At 42.6% G+C, this 23,714-nt stretch overlaps 1 protein-coding gene across 3 annotated transcripts in view; it reads left to right on the top strand.

The window, feature by feature from the left end:
• The window catches only part of LOC147016752 (thyroid hormone-induced protein B-like), a 94,850-nt gene that overhangs the window by 55,040 nt on the left and 16,096 nt on the right, over positions 1–23,714 (top strand). For all 3 annotated transcript variants that reach the window (XM_085845712.1, XM_085845713.1, XM_085845711.1), the window contains exon 6: positions 22,864–23,129. In XM_085845712.1, coding sequence (XP_085701838.1) covers positions 22,864–23,129 — 266 coding nt within the window. The remainder of the gene's footprint in view (positions 1–22,863; positions 23,130–23,714) is intronic.

The raw sequence follows: 23,714 nt of genomic DNA, 5'->3' as shown, positions 1-23,714 counted from the left end.
ACATTACAGGGACTTTTAGGAAGGAAAGCAGGGGAATTGAAGGAAGTGGGCTTGGGTGGATTATCAGGGGTAGAAAAGATCGAGTATTTGGATGGGGGATGATAAGAGGTGGTGGTGAACAGCTGTTTTGAAAGCCTGGAGGGAAGAATGGGAAATAATAGTGAGGGAGTTTATTCCAAAGGTGGGAAAAACAAGGAATGAAAGAGTGAAGGTGAGCAGTGATTCGTGATTTTGGTAGTTTTACCAGAAGGGGGTTTTTGGCGGACCTTGAGCGCCCTGTGGAAATGTGATGGGGACAAATCACAGAGAGAGCAGGGGGGGGTGGGCAAGGCTGGAGAGGAGACGGTAGAAGACAGAAAGACCACCGACCAACCTGCGGTGATTGAGTGAGAGGCCCAAAGACAGCCTCATTGCGGGAGATGCCGATGATCCTAAATGCCTTGGTTTCTACAGCGTGAAGCCGAGAAAGGTGGGAGGCAGGAACACCAGCCCAGAGGGGAGAGCAGTACTCCATCAGGCTACGGACAAAAGCTTTGTAAGTGGTCAGGAGCTCAGGAGGGCCGAGGAAGGACTTTGCACGACGGAGGATTCCCAGTCGGCGACTGGCTTTGGAGGCGAGGTTTGAAATGTGACTTTCCCAGGAAAGGTCATGGCAGATAGTGAGACCCAGAAGCTTGAAAGAAAGGACTTCTTCCAGAGGATTGTTGAGAAAGTGGATGGGGGGGTTTCTAAACGGTCCTTTCGAAGAGACATAGTGAGAGTGTGTGATTTGTCTGGATTGAAAGACATGTTCCACGTGTTGGACCAGTTTGTGATTTTATCCAGATCTGCAGTGAGCGAAGAAGCTGCTGCTTGCCGGTCTGAGGGATGACAGATGGTACGGCAGAGGGTGGAGTCATCAGCAAAGAGATATAGAGGATTTTCCAGATAAGAGAGTCGGAGAGATCATTGATGAAAATCAGAAAAAGAACAGAACCCCTTAATGGGTTTATAGGCACCTCACCATATAAATGGCACAAACAGAGATGTCTGTCCAAAATGACGAACCTAGTTACAAAAAGCAACAATATGATAAAGTTTATATCAAGAGATGATGTCAGCAGCATTCCACAAGTCTTTCCAAAACTGATATAAGATTCATAGAGAAGCTAAAGGCTTGGCTCCTAATAGATAAAAGGTGATATTTGGATATAACCACACATATGATAGCTTTGCAGTGGGGAGGGGCGTGGAGTTCATTCTGCACTGATAACGACGACCAGTGAAACAGAAATGCATCCGTGGATTGATTCCATTCCCAATGGAACAGGAGGGAGGGTAGGTGACTGGTATTGCCATAAAAGCCTTCGAAAGTCTAAAGGTTGACCAACTCTGTTTCTGGTCAGAGCATCAACAATCTCCTTATGCTCCTTATTAAACTACCTATATATGTTTTGAGATTCAAATTTGAACCTCATCTTAACCCACACACTAGCTGCTTAAACAGATGCCAAATGATAAGTCGGTGTGTTTATATATCAATAAATATTCCATCAGAGATGAGGAATCCCCCGCCATTGAAAAATATTTGAAATCAGATATGCGTTTTTCCATTTATTACAAAAAACATTTTTTTCAAGATGGCCCCAGTCGGCCATCTTGGATCCGGCCATGCCCAAAATCAATAGTGTTCTTCCTTTTCAGGTGGTACATGTGTGACCCAAATTTCAAATCGATGTAGTGAACAGTTTATGAGTTATCGCACTCACAGCTATAAATGTTGATGCCCAGCCAGCCGGACGGACAGACAACCCGGGTGACAACAATATCCCCCTTCCGCCACGCGGCGGGGGATAAAAAGTGACAGAATATCTATAAATTTATCAACTACAAATCTCAACAATATTTAGCAATTATTTTGCAATTTAGTAAATAAGTAAAGATGGCTTCTTAAAGTAGAAAGTATCTTGATGGTTTTTGACATTAGGTGACAGTATGCCTTCATGAAAGCCTGGTGTTTGGTTCGTGGTTAAGGTGGCTGGCATGGGATGTAAGGGTCCTAAGTTCAAGCCTCTATCAGCATTTGAATTAACACCAGGTGGGGTTGACTCAGCCTGTCACCCTTTTGAGGTCAGCGAAAGAGTACCAGTGTACTGGGGTAATAACTGTTTGGGGTAACCTGTGTTGGAGTGAGTGACCTGTCCAGGACTGTACTCCTTGCCAATGAAACTGCCTCAACAGCCCTGTGTGCCTTTATGGTGTGAAAGGAATGGTTTTTATCTTGCCAAAACGAAGTTTTTGCAAGATATGTTAGTCAGCTTGTCTTCTTCTTCTTTCGGCTGCTCCCGTTAGGGGTCGCCATAGCGGATCATTCGTATGATCCGCATAGTGATTTGGCACATGTTTTACGCCGGATGCCCTTCCTGACGCAACCCTGGTCGCCTCTTACGACACAGGGATATGATACACCTATTTTAATCGGGGTATACACCAGCCCAGTACACTGGTACTCACTTCGCCGACCTCGGAAGGATGACAGGCTGCGTCCCCCTGGTGTATTAATTCAGTGGCCCAACGGGGCTTGAACTCAGGACCTTTTGGATCCCAAGCCGCTGCCCTAACCACTGCGCCAACACCAGGCTTCTGTTAGTCAGTTTGTATGTTTTTTGTTTTGTTTGTTTGTTTTTTTTGTTTGTTTGTTTGTCTGTAATCACGTATAAAAAATTCTGCAGAGCACAGTTATCATTGGAAATTTTTGTAACTTCGCATATCAGAGGCCTATAGAGGTCCCTTTCAGCGCACAAAATTTTGAAGGTCAAGGTCAAAGGTCAAGGTCACTTTGTCGCAAATCAGGGGAGTCGACGAAACCCTTATTTTTTGAGTATTTTTGATCGGATCGTCTTCAAACTTCATGGGAATATAGTTCATGGTCTGGCGCTCAGCTGATTAATTTTTGGTGGCGATTGGCCTTGACCTTCATGTTTTTTTTTTGTTTGTTTTTTTTTGTAATCATGTATAAATCACTCTGCAGAGCAGTTATCATTGGAAATTTTTGTAACTTCGCATATCAGAGGCCTATAGAGGTCCCTTTCAGCGCATAAAATTTTGAAGGTCAAGCTCAAAGGTCAAGGTCACTGTCGCAAATCAGGGGAGTCGACGAAACCCTTATTTTTTGAGTAATTTTAATCGAATCGTCTCCAAACTTTATGGGAATGTAGTATATGGTCTGGCGCTCAGCTGATTAGTTTTTGGTGGCGATTGGCCTTGACCTTCATGGTTAGCACCTGAGGTCAAACATATTTGACCCCAAGGTTAAATTTTCAAGTTTTAGGAACCATATCGTGTAATACCTCAAATTGAACACCTCGATGAGTGCTTTCTAGATATGTCAAGCTTGAGACATTATGACGTCATTTGGTGACGTTATGAGGCAAACGCATATTTTTCATGGTTACTATGAAGAACCATTCTCATCGGAATCTCTCGTAGGCAGATATTCCTCAAGGAGTCGCTCTTGGTGGATAGCAGCTCTGTTCACCTCAGTATGACCTTAAAGAAGTCACACGTGGTCACCTTTTGGCAAGATACGAGTCACCCTGAGGGTGACATTGGTTTTTTTTTTATTCTATTTTATTATTTTTTATTTTTTTATTATTATTATCCCCCCCCCCCCACCCAGAGGGAGGGAGCGGGATATTGTAATCGTCCAGTTTGTTACTTACGAAATCTAAAGATTTCGTAAGTGTATTTATGACTTCCGTCCTCTGTGTGTTTGTGTGTTTGTGTTTGTGTCTGTGTGTGTTTGTAGGTACGATAACTCGAGAACGGAAGAAGCTACCAATGTCAAATTACACCACGTGCTTCAGGAGGGTGATGGCTAGCGCTGATTAGATTTTGGTCAAAATCGGTCAAAGATTAAAGTCACAGTGAGGTCAAACATTCGATTTTTGATGGTTTGGTAAAGAATCATCGTAGAAACTTCTGGTTTGCGTCACTACCTTCTCTCGAGACAGCTTTTATTAGACAAGGTCAGAGGTCAAGTTGACGATTTCGTAAGTACCAGTCTATGACTGCTTGTTGGATTCGCTATATATGCTAGATATCCCTTATTGTCGGGTTTTCCATCTGTCTATCTGTGTGTATGTGTGTCTGCAACGCGAGGCTCCACAGCACGAAGCAGTGAACCGATTTCGATGAAACTTTGCCAACAGGTGCCATATGATCTGGGAATGTGCGCATTTGAATTTCGTTGCCTAGCAACCACCCGTTGCTGTGCAGCGGCCGAAAAAACACGTACAGTATTTTCAATACTTGTCCTTCAGTTTTGAATGTAGAGAAACGAGACTTCGGAATTAAACACTTCGAGATATTTAGAAAATTTTACTTGAGCCGATTTTTGATTGAGGTTTTATTTTTCAAATGGCAGTCCTTCAAAAGTCGGCTGTCTATTCACCTTCATTTTTTATGAGGGGCTGATGAAAGTCGGCGGAGCTTAGGGAAAGTGGACGTAGTTGATGAAAAGTGGGAGTGGTGTAGGAAAGTGGGAGCGACGTAGGAAAGTGGGCGTGGCTTATGGAAAGTGGGCATGGCTTATGAAAAATATTGTGTGGCTCAGGAGATGTGGTCAAACAAGAGCATTGAGAGAAGTTTATCGGGTTTTCCGTGTGTGTGTGTGTGTGTGTGTGTGTGTGTGTGTGTGTGTGTGTGTGTGTGCGCGCGCGCGCGCGCGCATGTGTGTGTGCGCACGCGCGCGCGCATGTGTGTGTCTGCAATGCAAGGCTCCACAGCACAAACGAGCAAACCGATTATTTTTCAAATGGTAGTCCTTCAAAAATAGGGTGTCTATTTACCGTCATTTTTTATGAGGAGTGCCAGTTGGCAAAATATGCAAAAGGAAAAATCTTGCCAGGCAGAGGAACAATTGTATGTGAACCAATACGTCTTGGCAATGAATCTTCGGCGGTGGATCGGTCAGAATGAAAAGCATCGTATCCAGCACTTCGATCCTAGCGAATCCCTCGTCGCTTACCAGCTTGTTTGTTTGTTTGTCTGTCTGTCTGTTAGCAACTTTACGGCAAAACGGCTTTAGCAAACACTATCAAATTTAATCCACAGGTGGGCAATGAACCTTGGACGACCCCATTAACTTTTGGGTCCAATTGGATCAAAGGTCAAGGTCACGAAAAGATCAAAATCGTTTTTCGCTCATAACTTCGTCAAAAATGATCTGATTTACTTCAAACTAAGCTTATAGTGAACCTTATTCTATTTGTCACTTATAATCCTACCCATTCTTATAGTGAAAATGCATATTTGTGAAGATCGGTAGGGTCTGAAGTTTTGGGGGTCATGGTCATCGGTCAAAATTACAAATTTTCCATTATAAATCAAAGAAGGTTAGGAATATGCATGTTTACTATGGAAAACATATATGAAGTCCTTTATTGGCTTTCATTTGACACCATGACCTTTGACCTTACATGGCCTTGAAAGGTTAAAATCATTTTATGGTCATAACTTCATCAAAAATGGTTTAATTGACTTCAAACTAAGACTAAATTATTCCTTATTCTATTCCTTGCAATCAACATTCAGGTTAAGGATGTATCAAATTTAAATTTGATCCCCAAAATAACTTTATGCCTTAAATGGGTGGGATTTGTTGTGCCTGGCACCACTTGTTATTATTATAATCAATATATTAATACTGAAGGACCAATTTTGTGCTCCTCCTAGCGGTCGCATCACGTTTTTCTCGGTACTGTGACCTGGACTGAAAGAAACTTCGTACCTGTAAGAGTGCATCGCACATAGAGGCAATAGTCAACCTTCAACTCTGAAGCAGAATAAACACTTTTCGTTTCACATTCGTTTACATGGCGACATGTGACATCACCGCTGAGAGGCGTAAGGACGTCATGACATCATCGGTCATTCGCTGACGTCATTACGTCTGTCGTCGACAGACCGTCACCGCTGAGAGGTGTAATTCCACTCCTCGAAAATAGCTTCTGCAATATAAAACCCTCTTCTGCACATGCTGACTCCCTCAGAATGTGAATTTGACACAAAAAATGTAACAAGAAACATTGTATCTGTATATTAATACTGAAGGACCAATTTTGTGCTCCTCCTAGCGCTCGCATCACGTTTTTCTCGGTATTGTGACCTGAGAAGTTTTGACACGGTGTTTGTACGTCAAAGTCGACACGTGCACAAATCAGGGGACTTCTTCACAAGGAGTAGTGTACACCAAAAATGACATGTTCAAGGACGTTTTGTAGGCCTCATTAGGTAAGGCCATGGAGTACATCGACTGGGATCCGGCTCTTACAATAGCCGCCACTGCTTGTCATATTGGGCTCATGGAACGGAATCCTTCTGTGATGGGGTTTCGGCTAGTTATTATTATTGTGCATTCATGGCATTTGAACAACTGGAAGAGCAGAACAAAACAATGGCAGTAGACATGCTATAGATGGAAAAGAATGGAGTAAACAAGTGAACAAGTGAAAAGAATGGAGTAAACAAGAGTTATGGAGATCTTTAGAATGCAAACAAAATGTGGTTGGTGGATGAATTTATGGCTTTTGGAATGATATGTACAAGTAGGATATTAGTAGTCTGAGATCAGTGGAAGACTAAGAAATACCAATCTATGACAGTAAGACAGCAGTAATCAATCATATGTATATTATGTAAGGTTGTATGTCAGATCATAACATGAAGAAGCATGGCAGGATTCCATTGCAGCATACAATATCAGTTTACAAACTTTTAAAAGTTAAATTTTTGTTTTTGTTTATAACAATTTTGCATGCATGCTAAACAGTAACCAGAAAAAAATTAGAGATTAATCAAATTGACTTCATTGCCACATTATTGAAAGTTAAGTGCAAACTGCAACGACAAATAATGTAATGTGGGGCACTACAAATATAGGTGTACATAATGTATATGCACATTATTGTTCCCTCTTCTTTATGAGGATGGAACTGCACATATGGCTAGATAGTCGATGATTATATGAAAAAGGAGACAATCCAGACTTGTGTACATGCACAAGATTTAGACTTGTGTAAATACTTTTTTGAAATGATCAGTTACACTATTTCTGTAAACTAAATTTTAGGCTATCCAGTATTGTTAAGACTCGAGTATCCTTGGGTAAAGCATAACTCAGGTTATATTCATCGACTCTAATATTAGATATCCCTTCAAAGCTGGAGGACACCATCTCAAGCTGCAAGATTAAAATAAAAGTTTTCTGACAAAACATAAATAAGCAAACAAAACAATAAAATTAGGAATTGGAACAGGAACTTGTATAACATTAGAAGACAAATGAAAAAGGAAGATGAAATCAAAAAAGTAGAAAGTGGAAAAACCAGCAAAGACAAATGCATTTTTAGCTTTAGCATACTGTATCATTTGTATCATGATTTGATTAACCCATTTGATTAATTTAAATGAGAAATAAGTAATATCAGTGACGAGGGGCCAGAAAGACAGGCTAGCATATACAGTAGACTATGAGAGTCCTAGTATAATGAGCATGCAGTTGGCTACAGTAAATTAAATATGATGAACAACAACACGTTTCACAATTGATCATACTTTTCATAATCACTGTAACTTCAAAAACGTTTTTTATTAATTGTGCTCTAAATTCATAAATAGTATACGTATTATACTCGCTGTGCTTATGCATGCTTCGCTGAAGGGCTTTAATCAAAAGACAGCATGTTGTACTTCACAATCATATTTCATGTCCATCTGTGGGTCTCAATGAGGATGTAAAATTAAGTGAAACATGAAAAAAGGATGTTTTATAACACTTACTTGTTACTGCTGCTGTCATGGCTATGGTTGGTGTTTGTGTGCTCCTTCCATGTATGCACTTTCATATATTTTCCCATTGCTGTAAGAAGTTTCACTAAATATAATTTTGTGTGCTTCTTCCGCATCTGTCATGCTTTATTCGAAAGGGTTCATGCTGTCAAAGAATAATAAAAATGGGAATGTTGGAACTGCTATATTAAAACTCCATGTTCTGCTTCTTTTTCTTCCATTTCTGGAAAGGAGGACTTTTAAAACAAGCATTTTTATGATTAAATGCACACAAATTTTTGTTCCAAATACATCAATTATTAGCTTTCCAACAAGTAAATTCATTATTAGCTTTCTAACCAAGCAAATCGATGATTAGCTTTTCAACGGTACCACTTTTATGAATCTACGAGGACAGGAACCCTTTAAAAATAAAGCCACACACACACACACACACACAATTCTCCTTTTAGTAATAGAACATTTTGCTGTGCTTGGTCAAGCCTGGTATTGGCTTAATGGTTAAGGTGGCTGGCTTAAGATTTTAGGATTCTTGAGTTCAAACCCCTGCTGTGCTGTTAAAATAATGCCAGGTGGGTTGATTCAGCCTGGCATCTGTCTGAGGTTGGCAAAATGAGTACCAGCTTACTGGTAACAGTAGCAGCTGTGTTTCCAGAAAATGATGCAACCCACCACCATAGGCTGCATATGAAAAAAACAACTGTGCCATTTTTATCTAAATTTACAGGAGACATGATGGTGTTGTTTTAATGTCCAGTGTGTATATGTAGTGCTGTGAGTAGGACTCTGCTGCGATGTGTACACTGCATCTCTCTGCATTACATTGGTTTGAAGCGACGAGAGGTCTCCTTCGGGGCTCCCTGTTGACGTTCTCAAAGTTAAGTTTCCGGTCGTTATTTGTCCCGTTTTAACTGTTTATTTTTCTCACCTACATGTTACTGTTTGTTCCTAGTTCGGTTTTGTTTCAAAAATCGTGCTATTTTGTGAGTATTTTTGTCAACGTTCTTACCTGGTGTTTGAGGCCTAGGCCTTGGTCTAGGCCTGAGGCCTACCGGTTCCACTCGGTGTTCGATCATTTTTTTTTTGTTTTTTGTTTTTTCTCCCCATTACCTTCAATTTCTATCCTCCCCATTACCTTCAATTTTCATCCTCCCCACTTTCCAAACATCCCCCATTCTCCCAACTAATCTCTTTCTTATCTCAAAAAAAAAAAAAAAAAAATACCCAACAACAACAACACGCTCACCTTCTCCCGATTCTGCTTCTTCTTCTTCTTCCTTTTAACTTCCTCCTCGTCTTCTTCCTCGATTTTTTTTCTACACTTCCATGACCTAATCTGTTGAACTCTCTCAAACATTAATATTAACAACAAAAACGATCTTATAATGCTTCATCTTCCTCTCTCACACATGTGTTACTCTTTACTGTTTCATAATGCGCTACTCTTCTGCTATTGTAACAGACTGCTCTCATTTCGAGCTCTCCTTCATTCCTTGCCTAAAAAATCCAACTATTACAGCGCTTCTCTCCATTCTCTGAATTCGCCTTCATTGCATCTATCAAGAATTGTGTTAAATCGCATCTCTGACCTAAAACTTTTAAAAACCAGTTTTTTTTTTTTTTTTTTTTTTTTTTTTTTTGTATACCTTGGTCGAGGCTCGTATGAGAGCTAACACACAACTCACAGCAAGGAGGCATGAGACAAGAGGGGCGGGAGTGGAAGGGACAAAACATTGGGGAACAGACACAGGTGAACTGTGGAAGGGAGAGGGATGGGGATGGGACGGGGAACATGGCGAGGGGAAGATGGACATTAAAGGGACTTTCAGGAAGGAAAGCAGGAGAATTGAAGGAAGTGGGCTTGGGTGGATTATCGGGGGTAGAAAAGATCGAGGATTTGGATGGGGGAAGATAAGAGGTGGTGGTGAACAGCTGTTTTGAAAGCCTGAAGGGAAGAATGGGAAAGAATAGAGTGAGGAAGTTTATTCCAAAGGCGGGAAAAAAGAGGAATGAAAGAGTGAAGATGAGCAGCGATTCGTGATTTTGGTAGTTTTACCAGAAGAGGGTTGTTGGCGGACCTTGAGCGCCCTGTGGAAATGTGGTTGGGACAAATCGCAGAGAGAGCAGGGGGGCCAAGGCTGGAGAGGAGTCGGTAGAAGACAGAAAGACCACCGACCAACCTGCGGTGATTGAGTGAGAGGCCCAAAGACTCAGCTTCATTGCGGGAGATGCCAATGATCTTAAAAGCCCTGGTTTCGACAGCGTGAAGTCGAGAAAGGTGGGAGGCAGGAGCACCAGCCCAGAGGGGAGAGCAGTACTCCATCAGGCTACGGACAAAAGCTTTGTAAGTGGTCAGGAGCTCAAGAGGGCCGAGGAAGGACTTTGCACGACGGAGGATTCCCAGTCGGCGACTGGCTTTTGAGGCAAGGTTGGAAATGTGGCTTTCCCAGGAAAGGTCATGGCAGATAGTGAGACCCAGAAGCTTGAAAGAAAAGACTTCTTCCAGAGGATTGTTGAGAAAGTGGATGGGGGGGTTTTGTAAACGGTCCTTTCGAAGAGACATAGTGAGAGTGTGAGATTTGTCTGGATTGAAAGACATGTTCCACGTGTTGGACCAGTTTGTGATTTTATCCAGATCTGCAGTGAGCGAAGAAGCTGCTGCTTGCCGGTCTGAGGGATGACAGATGGTACGGCAGAGGGTTGAGTCATTGGCAAAGAGAAATAGAGGATTTTCCAGAGAGTCCGAGAGATCATTGATGAAAACCAGAAAAAGAACAGGGCCCAGAACGCTACCTTGAGGAACTCCAGCCTGCACAGGAAGAGGGGATGAAAGAACTCCATTTAAGTCCACACGTTGACTGCGACAGGAGAGGAAGTCTGCGAGCCATGAGTGGAGATGGCCTTGATTTGCCATGGATGTTCGCTTTCCATCAACCATTCCTTTTTTCCAACTTCAGTGCCAACTCACCCCCCTCACCCCTCACTCTCACTCTCAAAGCAACCATCCCACTCTTCTCCCTCCAAGCCTCCCTCTCACCTCTCTCAAAAATTCCCCCCTCACCTTACTCCCACCTTTCATCCCCCTCACTCATCCTTCTCAAAGTTGCCCCCCCCCTCTCATCCACCAAGCTGCCTCCCTCCACTGCCCTCTCACCTCCATCTCTTCACTCCACCTCCTCAAATCCTCAACTGCCTTCTTCCTTGTCTCTTGTTCCCCCTCTCCCCCAGCACCACAGAGCCTTTTCTCCTCCTCATTCGGCCCCCTCCCCTCGCTATTCTGCAATACCCCACACTCTTTCAACAACCCGCCTTACCTTCACCCCTCGTCCCTTGTCCTCCCCTCCCCCTTCCCCTCCACCTCCTGCACCCAAAGCCTCCTCCCCTACCTCTTCATTAAAAGTGTGGACCTCAAATATCCGGGGCCTTCGCTCAAACCTTTCAGATCTTTCCATACAAGTTGCCACTGACAAACCAGACATTATCTGCCTAACAGAAACTTTCCTCTCCCAAGACGTGTCTGACTCCCAAGTATCTCTCCCTGGTTACTCCTCTTACGGTATGACAGACCTGAGCCTCTTCCTGATGGAGGTGTTGCTCTCTTCATCAAAGACTCTATTCCTCACTCTCCATGCACTGCTCTCACTCCCCTACACCCACAGGAATACCTCTGGCTTCGGCTTCCCCTCCACTCCCACCTCATGTTTATATGTGTACTGTACCGTCCACCAAACAGTGATGACTCCATCTACACCTCACCATCCGAAAACATGGACCATCTTCTATCTTCTCATCCAAACTCTCCCTTCCTCTTATGTGGTGACTTCAATTGTCATCATGCCAGTTGGCGAGGTGTGGGTACCTCTCTCACCTGTCATGGCACCTCAGCAAAAGCTTTCTGCGACTCATTAGGACTGACTCAATCAGTCAACTTCCCGACCCGGATCTCAACCAATGGTACTCCATCTCTTCTGGATCTGATTTTGACAAATTTCCCTGACAATATCTGCTGCTCTCCCTTCGCTCCAATCGGTTCTTCTGACCACGTCCTTGTCAAAGTGGACATCTCTCTGGCTGTTATCAGAGAAACACCTCACCACCGTCGAGTCTGGCATTTCACTCAAGCCGACTGGCAGGGTCTCCGAGCAGCCATCAAACTTACAGACTGGTCTCCCATCACTACTTTCTCAAACATCAACTCATCCTGGGAATTCTTTCAAAGAAACTTGCTCTCCCTCATGCACAGATTTATCCCCTCTCGTGTTCAGTTGTCCTACCCTTCCTCCCGCCCTTGGTTTACTGAAGCTTGTGGCGAGGCAGTTGTCCTGAAACAGCTTGCCTTTGCCTCATGGAAAGCAAACCCAACTGAGGGAAATCTCAGTTCCTTCCACAAAGCTCGGAACAAGTGTGTATCTACCCTCAGGAGAGCCAGAAAACAACATCTTTCTCATCTCAAGTCTGAACTCTCAAACCTCTCTTCTTCTTCTTCTTTCGGCGAGCTCCCATTAGGGGTCACCACAGCGGATCAACCGTCTCCATTTCGCTCTATCCTCCACATCTTCCATTGACACTCCAACCACCCACATGTCCGCCCTCACCGTATCCATGAACCTCTTCTTTGGCCTTCCTCTTCTCCTCCTGCCTGGCGGCTCCATCTTCAACATCCTTCTCCCAATATACTCCGCTTCCCTCCTGAGCACATGTCCAAACCATCTCAATCTTGCCTCTCTCACTTTGTCTCCAAACCGTCCTACCTGCGCTGTCCCTCTAATGTACTCATTCCTTATCCTGTCCATCCTCGTCACTCCCAACGAGAATCGCAGCATCTTTCACTCTGCCACCTCCAGCTCCGCTTCCTGTCTTTTTGTTAGTGCCACCGCCTCCAAACCATACAACATAGCTGGTCTCACTACTGTCTTGTATACTTTCCCCTTCACTCTTGCAGCTACTCTTCTGTCACAAATCACTCCTGCAACTCTTCTCCACCCACTCCATCCTGCCTGCACTCTCTTTTTCACTTCTCTCCCACACTCTCCGTTACGTTAGACAGTTGATCCCAAGTATTTAAACCCATCCACCTTCCCCACCTCAACTCCTTGCAACCGCACCATACCACCACCCTCCCTCTCATTTACGCACATGTACTCCGTCTTACTCCGACTGACTATCATTCCCCTTCTCTCCAGTGCGTACATCCACCTCTCAAGGCTCGATTCAGCCTGCTCCCTACTCTCCCTACAGATCATGATGTCATCCACGAACATCATAGTCCATGGGGACTCCAGTCTGATCGCGTCCGTCAACCTGTCCATCACCATTGCAAACAGGAAAGGGCTCAGAGTTGATCCTTGGTGCAATCCCACTTTTACCTTAAATCAGTCCGTCATTCCTACCGCACACCTCACCGCTGTCACATGTCCTCATACATATCCTGCACGATCCTCACATACTTCACCACTCCCGACTTCCTCATACAATGCCACAACTCCTCTCTTGGCACCCTATCATAAGCTTTCTCTAAATCCACAAACACCCTCTTCAATATCCTGGTGGCGTCTAATCAAATCTGTTTCTGGTGTATGTTCCCCCTCCATCCCTCCCTTACCTCAAATGGCCGCACTGCTGATACCACACATGATAAAGCTGAATGTCTAAACTCGGTGTTTGCAGCTAAATCTTGTGTCCTAAACCCATCACTTCCTCTACCCACTTTACCCAGTCACACCCAACTGTCCCTGGACTCTGTATCCTTTTCTCCTGACAAGGTGGAGAGCTTGCTTTCAAACCTCGAGTCAGATTCTGCAATAGGTCCAGACGGCATCAGCCCACGTGTGCTCAAAGCCTGCTCTTCTGCTCTTGCTCACCCTCTCTCTGTTCTATTCACCCTCTCATTTGCCCAAGGTCATCTGCCATCTGCTTGGAAATCAGCAAACATCACTGCCCTGCATAAAAAGGTGCAAAAACAGATCCCTGTAACTACAGACCAATCAGCCTTCTCCCAATCATCAGCAAGGTTATGGAATCCATCATCGCTTCAGACATTAAATCCTTCCTCTTCTCCAATGGCTTGATTTCCAATCATCAATTTGGTTTCAGACCAGGTCACTCTACCCTGGATATGCTGCTTCTGCTCTCCCAACAATGGATGGAGGTACTCGATGCCAGACAGGAAATCCGAGCCGTATCCCTGGACATATCACGTGCTTTTGACACAGTCTGGCACCCTGCCCTACTCACCAAACTCTCTTCCCATGGTATTCAAGGCCATCTCCACTCATGGCTCGCAGACTTCCTCTCCTGTCGCAGTCAACGTGTGGCCCTAAATGGAGTTCTTTCATCCCCTCTTCCTGTGCAGGCTGGAGTTCCTCAAGGTAGCGTTCTGGGCCCTGTTCTTTTTCTGGTTTTCATCAATGATCTCTCCGACTCTCTGGAAAATCCTCTATTTCTCTTTGCCGACGACTCCACCCTCTGCCGTGCCATCTGTCATCCCTCAGACCGGCAAGCAGCAGCTTCTTCGCTCACTGCAGATCTGGATAAAATCACAAACTGGTCCAACACGTGGAACATGTCTTTCAATCCACACAAATCTCACACTCTCACTATGTCTCTTCGAAAGGACCGTTTAGAAACCCCCCCCCCATCCACTTTCTCAACAATCCTCTGGAAGAAGTCCTTTCTTTCAAGCTTCTGGGTCTCACTATCTGCCATGACCTTTCCTGGGAAAGTCACATTTCCAACCTCGCCTCAAAAGCCAGTCGCCGACTGGGAATCCTCCGTCGTGCAAAGTCCTTCCTCAGCCCTCTTAAGCTCCTGACCACTTACAAAGCTTTTGTCCGTAGCCTGATGGAGTACTGCTCTCCCCTCTGGGCTGGTGCTCCTGCCTCCCACCTTTCTCGGCTTCACGCTGTCGAAACCAGGGCATTTAAGATCATTGGCATCTCCCGCAATGAAGCTGAGTCTTTGGGCCTCTCACTCGGTCACCGCAGGTTGGTCGGTGGTCTTTCTGTCTTCTACCGACTCCTCTCCAGCCTTGCTCCCCCTGCTCTCTCTGCGATTTGTCCCCACCACATTTCCACAGGGCGCTCAAGGTCCGCCAACAACCCCCTTCTGGTAAAACTACCAAAATCACGAATCACTGCTCATCTTCACTCTTTCATTCCTCTTTTTTCCCGCCTTTGGAATAAACTTCCTCACTCTATTCTTTCCCATTCTTCCCTCCAGGCTTTCAAAACAGCTGTTCACCACCACCTCTTATCTTCCCCCATCCAAATCCTCGATCTTTTCTACCCCCGATAATCCACCCAAGCCCACTTCCTTCAATCCCCCTGCTTTCCTTCCTGAAAGTCCCTGTAATGTCCATCTTCTCTTCGCCATGTTCCCTGTCCCATCCCCATCCCTTCCACAGTTCACCTAATGTGTCTGTTCCCCACTATTTTGTCCCTTCCACTCCCGCCCCTCTTGTCTCATGCTCCCTTGCTGTGAGTTGTGTGTTAGCTCTCATACGAGCCTCGACAAGGTATACAAAAAAAAAAAAATCTCTGAGAATATAGGCTCGGATGCCCCATTCAGTGAAACGTTAAATTGTGCCTTTTGTCCCCCTTCCTGTTAATTGTTATACTGAAGATCTAATGTATACATAAAGGCTAGAACATAGTTAAATTTGTACGTCCTGTTTAATATCCTGAGGATTTTTCATGGTTTTGAAAAAACAACTTACGCATACACATGCATGAAGATTATATGTCGATTTTATGCCACTCATTTGCTTTTTTAAAAAGAGGCATAACCTTTTGTATAATAATCATATGGACACAATTTAATTTATTTTCTTGAATGATACATTGACTCGATTTACATGTATTTCCTTCACCTCTACCATTAGCTCTTTGGCTTTCGCTGATATGCACAATAAGGCAAGAACCACAACTCTCCACCCTTTACTATCTTGGAGTGGATGCTGTGCTTCTTCCATAGTAATTGCACCTTCCATTAAATCCTTCTCCACTGTTTGCTTTCATCAAGTTATGGGTCAACCCATTGACTTTCTACTTCTTTTTTGTTCATATGCAGCACAGAGCTGCAGGTTAGCATCATTGGCTGAGAGCATGGCTGTTCTGCTGATGTAATGCCCTCTGCCAGTTAGAGCAGGAATTTGGAATTTGGCCATGGTGCCAGAAATAGCTCACCTACTCTTCACGAAGGACACCATGGGATCTTTACGTCCACCCACAAATGCCGGCAGATAGGATACCCGCTTAAAGTCAATCTGAGGGACGGCACACATTGATGAATCACCCTGCCTGTGAAACCAGGGGATGACAGTTGAGCTGGGTCAGGAATCGAACCCAGGCTAGAAAGCTTTGATGCAAGTGTTCATACCTCAAAGCCATCCTGTCATCCCGGGCGTTCTACTGTTCATCCTGCTTTGGTATATTCTTTTAATTTGCCTTTCCTCCGCCATTCTTTCAAACGTACAAACCATTTCAGTCTCCCCCAGGCAAAAATGCTACAGGTAGAACTATAGTATATGAGAGTTGTACTCTCATATACTACAGGAGTTTGCAGAGAATTACTACAGGAAAGGAATGTTATTTTTTGCTTGGGCCAGTTACATATTCTTGCACTCACTGGAAGTTGGTCAAGTGTTTCTCTTATATATTAATTTTTTTTTTTAAACATCCCATTTTATGTTGAGTACATTTCTCAACAAGATAATTTCAAAAGAATCTCGTTTTTTTTCTCGACTATTTTTGTAAAGGTCCAATTGGAAGATCTGTGTATCAAAAATCGATACCTTTTCTGATTTGTCCCTGTTTTTCCACAAAACCAACTTTAAAGTGTTATGCTGTATGCTTGTAGCTCCAGCTTCTTCTTATGGTTTTTGTGGTCTTTCCAACAGATGTTACAACGTACCATAAATATTTTAACCCATTTACTTGTTTTAAATTATGCCTTCTTATATTATCACCACACATTTTGAAGAAAGAAAACGTTGGGATATTGCATTCTCTCTGTTTATCTGTCCGTTATGTTTTCTCCACCAAAAGCAATTGGGCAGAAATTCACCAAACTTGATAGTTATGATCACCACATGGCACAAAGGTGCAAGAGCAGTGTCATTTTTCACCCCGCCCCCTGAGGCGAGGTCAAAAGGTCAGATACAAAAAAATTCAATTACGGGCACATATTAAAACCAGAACAGCACTCGGTAGAGCACATACCTCTGCCAGGATGAACGGTTTACTTTTTTTATCCCATTGATAGGCTTGATCTGGATCCAGGCTTGAAGTAAAATCTAATCGGCTTGTTTCTGTCACCTCACCAACTCTTCCATCTAATTTTGTCATTACTCGTCCACAACTTTTTGAAATATCATGCCATATATCAATGGTGAAGAATGACTTTTTTTTTAATTTTGAAATTCTCATATCCAGATTTGGATGTTCACCAAAATCGAATCTATTCATCCTTATCACTCACCTAACCTGTCCATTAAGTTTTGTCCGAATCGTCAATAAGTTTTTGAGATATCCTGTTCACAGACAGACAAACAAACAAACTAGCCGGTAGGCGCCGATGGGTCGCCGAGCATGGAAACTATAAGATATAGAGCAAAATGGATGTCATATAGCAGATGGGGAATCACCTTAAGATTATGCATATCAAATCTCATCCAGTTCCATCCACTGATAACTACTCGGTATCAATTTGAATGAAAAGCACCGAAAATGCGGTTTGAAATCGGAAATCCCCAAAGTTTGAGGGGGTGTTGTGGGTGAACAAAGATCTAAATCGAAAATCCGGCTCGATAGTTTGTGCACAATGTATTCCAGATGATTAGTGTGAATTTTCATGACCATTCAACCATAACCCGAGGAGGAGTAGCATTTGGCGCGAAGGCACCTCCAGCTATCGCATATTATCGATTTTTGCACTAATTGACTTTTAACCCCTGACCGAAGCGAAATCGGTCAATATGTCCTGAGGCAAAGTTGTAGTACTCATTGAGTACCATGAACCTGCAAAGTTTCATTCGTATCGATGCACTCACCTGGTCGCTAGGGAGCCTTCAATTTCCGCGCATACCCTAATTGTAGGGGTCGCTGCTGGTAAAGTATTCCATATATCACAAAAAGCAGAATATATTTGATAGAGCATCACCTGTAGATCATTCGTGCCAAATTTCATAACCCTACATGGGATAATGGCTTTCGGAATTGATTTTGCGTGAACGGTACCGATTTTGAAGGTTTTTCGGTTGTTGCTAAGGAACCAAAGCATCCCTAGCAACCATCACAATTTCAAAAGCACTAGGTCATAAGATGTACCACCCGAGTTTGCTCAAAATAGGTCCACGTTTACTTCCAATTATGCTGATGACAAACGAACAAACATCCAAACAAACATCCAAACAAACAGACAGAATTACTGACAGACAGAATTAGAGAGTTCAACAGATTAGGTCATGGAAGTGTAGAAAAAAATAAATGGTGGTTGAATTTGGTGACCTGATATGTAAATCCTCTTCAAATTTCACCTCAGTTGTTGACCTTTGGCCTATATTGTCCTTTTGACTAATGTTGACCTCAAAAAAAATGGGTGGTTGAATTAATTGACATGATTTGCAAACCTTCTTCAACTTTCAAGTAAATCAGATGAAAATTGACGATTTTAGAAATTTGGCCTATGTTGACATTTTGCCCATTAGACCTCAAAAATAATTGGTGGTTGAATTCAATGACCAAATTTGCAACTCCCCTTCAAATTTCAAGTAAATCGGATAAAAATTAACAATTTTAGAAATGCGATCTCTGTTGTCCTTTTGGCCTATGTTGACCTCAAAAATAATTGGTGGTTGAATTCAGTGACCTGATATGCAAATTCTATTCAAATTTCAAGTCAATCGGAAGAAAATTGATGTTTTTAGTGATTTTCCAAAGTAATTGACCTTTGGTTGATGTTGACATTCTAACCTCAAAATCCATAGGCTTCTTGCTTATGACTGACTTTCCCAATTGGTGAAGTTTTGTAAAGATTGGTTTAAAATTGTGACCTGTCAGCGATCGACATTCAGACAGAGACAAAATCCACAGACCAGACCAACCAATATACTTGAGAATCTTTGATTTCGCAAGTAACAAACAGACAGAGACAGGGGTGAAAACATCACCTCTGTCCACCTTTGATGGTGGAGATATTTAAACTTTGTGCAGTATAGGCAATCAACATTGGGGGACACATGTAACGTGATTTTTTGGGGGGGATTTGACCCCTGATTCATGCCCCAGGGTATGGGGCCTTCGGATAACAGGGTTCAAAACGGGGGAAAAAATTTTTTAACTCAATATTCCCGATTGTGTCATTCCTGGTGAAACTTTTTGCCATCTTTCAACTTTGCTTTAGGTGAGAAGCGTGGGGATTTGTGATGGCACATCGTCGACTTCACTCTCGTTTATAATGTGCGGCATTTGTTCTTATTGTCTGTTTACTGACTTATTCCACTTTTTTCTTTGCCAATTTTGAAACCAAACTATTGACTTATTTTTTCCATCTTCAATACAAATGCATCAAGAATTTCTTTTGTGTCTGCCAACAGTGTTCTATCTACAGTTTAATCTAGATCTTGCACAGTTATTTCACTAACTTACTGTTGGACCTTCATGTACATCTGTTATTACCTTCAACATAATGTGATCCATACACTGTGTATGTGTATGTATATATATATATGTATATATATATATATTCAATTCTGTTGAGACAAAACATCCTTGTATTACTCCCCCGTCTTTGTTTCAAAGCACTCCCCAATCTTCCTCTCATACATAATTCTATGACATACCTCAACGTATAACTTCTCCAGGACACTTACTATTCATAATGGAATTTCATCGTGTTCAAAGATTCTCCACAGAAATTCTCTCCAAACTGTCATAAGCTTTTTCAAGATCAAAAAGACAATGAACAAGGGCTTTTGCATATTCCATATTTTTCTAAAACCCTGTCTAAGAGCATAAATCAGGTCAATGGTCGATCTTCCTTTTCTAAAGCAAGTCTGCTGTTCTCTCAAGCTCCGAATTAAGGTTTATATAACTATTGCAAGACATATTGTTGGTTTAATTTTGTTGAGCAAGTCTCAAGAATGCTTTGCTTGGAACAAATAGTAAACTTATGACACAATAATCTTTTCATTCTTCTGTATTTCTTTTGTTCTTGTATACTGGTACTATAATGGTTTTTTACTTATCTTCCAGCACATCTAATTTATGATATATATATATATATATATATATATATATATATATATATATATATATATATATATATATATATATATATATATATCTCATTAAAAGATCATCAAGATCATCATGTTGGACTCTCATCCTTTGATGTTTCCAGGTGTATGTTATAAGTACTTGCACTGTTTTTCTACTTTTAAATTCATTTATTAACATTTTTTCCTCATTTCTGCTTATTCTTGTAATCTCATCTATTGTTCTTGTAATCTCTATTGTTCTTGTAATCTTCTTCTTCTTCTTCTTTTCGGCTGCTCCCGTAAGGGGTCGCCACAGCGGATCATCCTTATGATCCGCATAGTGATTTGGCACATGTTTTACGCCGGATGCCCTTCCTGACGCAACCCTGGGCGCCTCTTACGACGCAGGGATATGGCACACCTATTTTAACCGGGGTATACACAGGCCCAGTATACTGGTACTCATTTCGCCGACCTCGGAAGGATGACAGGCTGAGTCAACCCCCTGGTGTATTAATTCAGTGGCCCAACGGGGCTTGAACTCAGGACCTTTTGGGTCCCAAGCCGCTGCCCTCACCACTGCGCCAACACCAGGCTCCTCTATTGTTCTTGTAATCTCCTCTGGAAATAATTTAATACTTGTGGATCTCAAAATCAATGCCGTACTTGGATTGTATAATGCTTTAAAATAGTTCATAAATCATTGTTTTTAACTTCACTCTATTTCCATTTTCATCCTTCAGACCATGAGTATGTATGATCAACAGATTTTGAGAGCATTTCCTGGAGGACCATTGGTTTTTTAATAATCGCCACGCTTTTTGAAAAAAACGGGGCGATATTGTAATTGTCTCCGTCTGTCCGTCCATCCGTCTCTCTCCTCTTAAATGGTTGTGCAGAAATTCACCAAATTTGATCATGATCACCACTTGGCATGAAGGCGGTGCGTCGTGCATCGTTGAAATGTCAAATACAAAAAAATGCAATTCCAGGCACATTTTTAATGAAACTTTGAATATGTAATCAGCATTGCAGAACACATACAATATATTACCATTTTTTTTTGATTTGATCCCCAGTTAATGCCCCAGTGGGGTGGGGAATTAGGGTTACAAAGGTTAAAACAGAAAAAAAAACTAGAGGGGGAGCACTCAGGAGAGTGCAAAACCTCCGCCGCCAATACTGCTCGGTCACTCAAGTGAACCTTATATCTTATTCATTAAATATGATGTCAACAGTGCTGACAGAGTTATAGTTCTTTTCTCTAACATTTTTTTTTTGGGGGGGGGGGGGTTGGAAATCACTTAAAACATGTAGAAATGCAAAAAAAAGAAATCTAAATTTTGTTGAAAAAAAAGTTGCAAAAAATTTATTTTTACTCTAACAATTTTTTTTGGCAGGGGGGGTGAAAATCACTTAAAACATGTAGAAATGCAAAAAAAAAATTTCTTCTCTAACAATTTTTTTGGGGGGGGGCATGATCCCAAGACCCAAGTCCAAAATTTAATGGCATGATCCTTGGACCATACCTCACCCCCCCCCCCACAAGTTTCGTCAAAATCCGTCGAGGAGTTTTTCCGTAATACTGTTCACAAACAAACAAACACACAAACAAACAAACAAACAGAAAGGGGTGAAAACAGTAACCTCCATCCATCTTCGAAGATGGCGGAGGTTAACAATGTAACTCAATATTTTATGTGGGTCATTCCTGGTGGAACTTTTTGCCATCTTTTAATTTTGCTCTAGGTGGGAAGCGTTGGGATTTGTGATGACACCCCCACTGAATTCGCTCGGTGGGGGGTTTTAATTTTCATTGGTACTATTTTTTTTTTGTCTGTTTGTTTTATTTTGAGCCAGTTCATTGCCAAATTCATTTTTGATGTCATTTTCAATTTTATTTAGTTAATTATAGAAGGATGTTCTAATTCAGCCTTATATATACAGTCCCTTTTGATTAATACAAACATGTGGAGTAACAAAATAGTAATGACTAATCTAATGAGTCTTTGGGTCTCTCACTCTCTCACAGGCAGGTCGGTGATCTTTCTGTCTTCTACCATCTCCTCTCCATCCTTGCCCCCCCCCTGCTTTGTCTGTGCTCTGTCCCCCCCCCTCTATATTTCCTCAGGGCACTCAAGATCTGTCAAAAAAACCCTTCTGGTTAAACTACCAAAATCAAGAATCACTGTTCACCTTCACCCTTTGATTCCTCTTTTTCCCCACCTTTAGAAGAAACTCCCACACTCTCTTCAATCCCACTCCTCCCTCCAGGTCTTCAAAACAGCTGTTCACCCCCATTTCATATCTCCCCCCATCCAAAACCATGATCTTTACTACCCCTGTTAATCACCCAAAACCCACCTTCTTCAAATGCCCTACTTTCCTTCCTGAAAGTCCCTGTAGTATCATCTTATTTACCCCATGTACCCCACCCCATCCCTCTCCCTTCCACAGGTATCCTCTTGTCTTTGTTCCCCACTGTTCTGTGCTTCCCTCTCCCACCCCTCTTGTCTCCTGCCTTGTTATATATTTCTGTGTATTAGCTCTTACACGAGCCTCGACTTGGGATACAAAAGAAATGATGGAATTTCGATTAAATTACTCTCAGATTTCTCAAATCATGGTTTATTTCAAGCTCACCTTTGAATGAACCCAAGGTCCATATTTCCTATAGATTTAAATAATAGAATGACATGCTGAGGCGGTTAATGAGCACAACGATAGTTGAGGTAATACCTGTATTTTGATGTAACAATATGTCTCTGCTTGAACAGGGCGATTTATGACACTGGCACGCCATGGAAATAACCAACTTGGAGACACGGCGTACATATCATCTTTGCCCGCAAGACTTCCTGCCAGCGGCTGCCTCAGTTTCCTGTATTTGCTGGAGGGTGGACCAGAAGAAAGACTAGCAGTACTGGTGCGCCAATCTCAAGGGAGTGTACAGGAGGTGTGGCACAAAACAGGTGCTGAGAAAAATGACAAGCATATTTGGCGGGAGGCTGCTGTGCAACTGGAGATATCACAGGCCTTTCAGGTGATATGCACAACAGTCAGGACTGCTGCAACTGACTTTGGAGCTGAAAATGTCATACAATAACTTAATCTATATTGCATTCTACATAACACTTTAGATTTCACGAGATCTAATGACAAGATTGTAGTGGCCATGGTAAGTCTGGTGTTGGCGTAGTGGCTATGTTGGCTGGCTTAGGATCCTAGGGTCCTGAGTTTGAACCACGTTGGCTGGTGAAGTAACACCAGATTGGGTTGACTCAGCCTGTCATCCTTATAAGGTTGGTGAAATGAGTACCAGTGTCCTGGTTGAGGGGCACAGCATGACAGGCAAGCTACCAAATGCAAGAACAGAGTGGCCATGGTTACTGTCCAAGCAGGTAATCTTAAGTAAAGCACCAGACTTCTTGTCGAGGCTCATAGAAGAGCTAGGACACAGAACAGATCAGGACACAACATAATGGCGAACAGCAGGAGAAATGGGGAAACACCAATTGCAGGGTGGAGAGAGGAAGGTAGACGGAGACAAACAAACGAGGGATGCAGGTAACGATGAGGGTTAGGGGAAAACGCAAGGGTTGAACAAGATGGATACATAAGCAACATT

This window comes from Eptatretus burgeri, chromosome 11 (assembly GCF_056783735.1).
Source record: "Eptatretus burgeri isolate ZD-2024b chromosome 11, Ebu_testis_v1, whole genome shotgun sequence".
NCBI lineage: Eukaryota > Metazoa > Chordata > Myxini > Myxiniformes > Myxinidae > Eptatretus > Eptatretus burgeri.
This window is presented reverse-complemented; position numbering and strand designations above follow the sequence as displayed.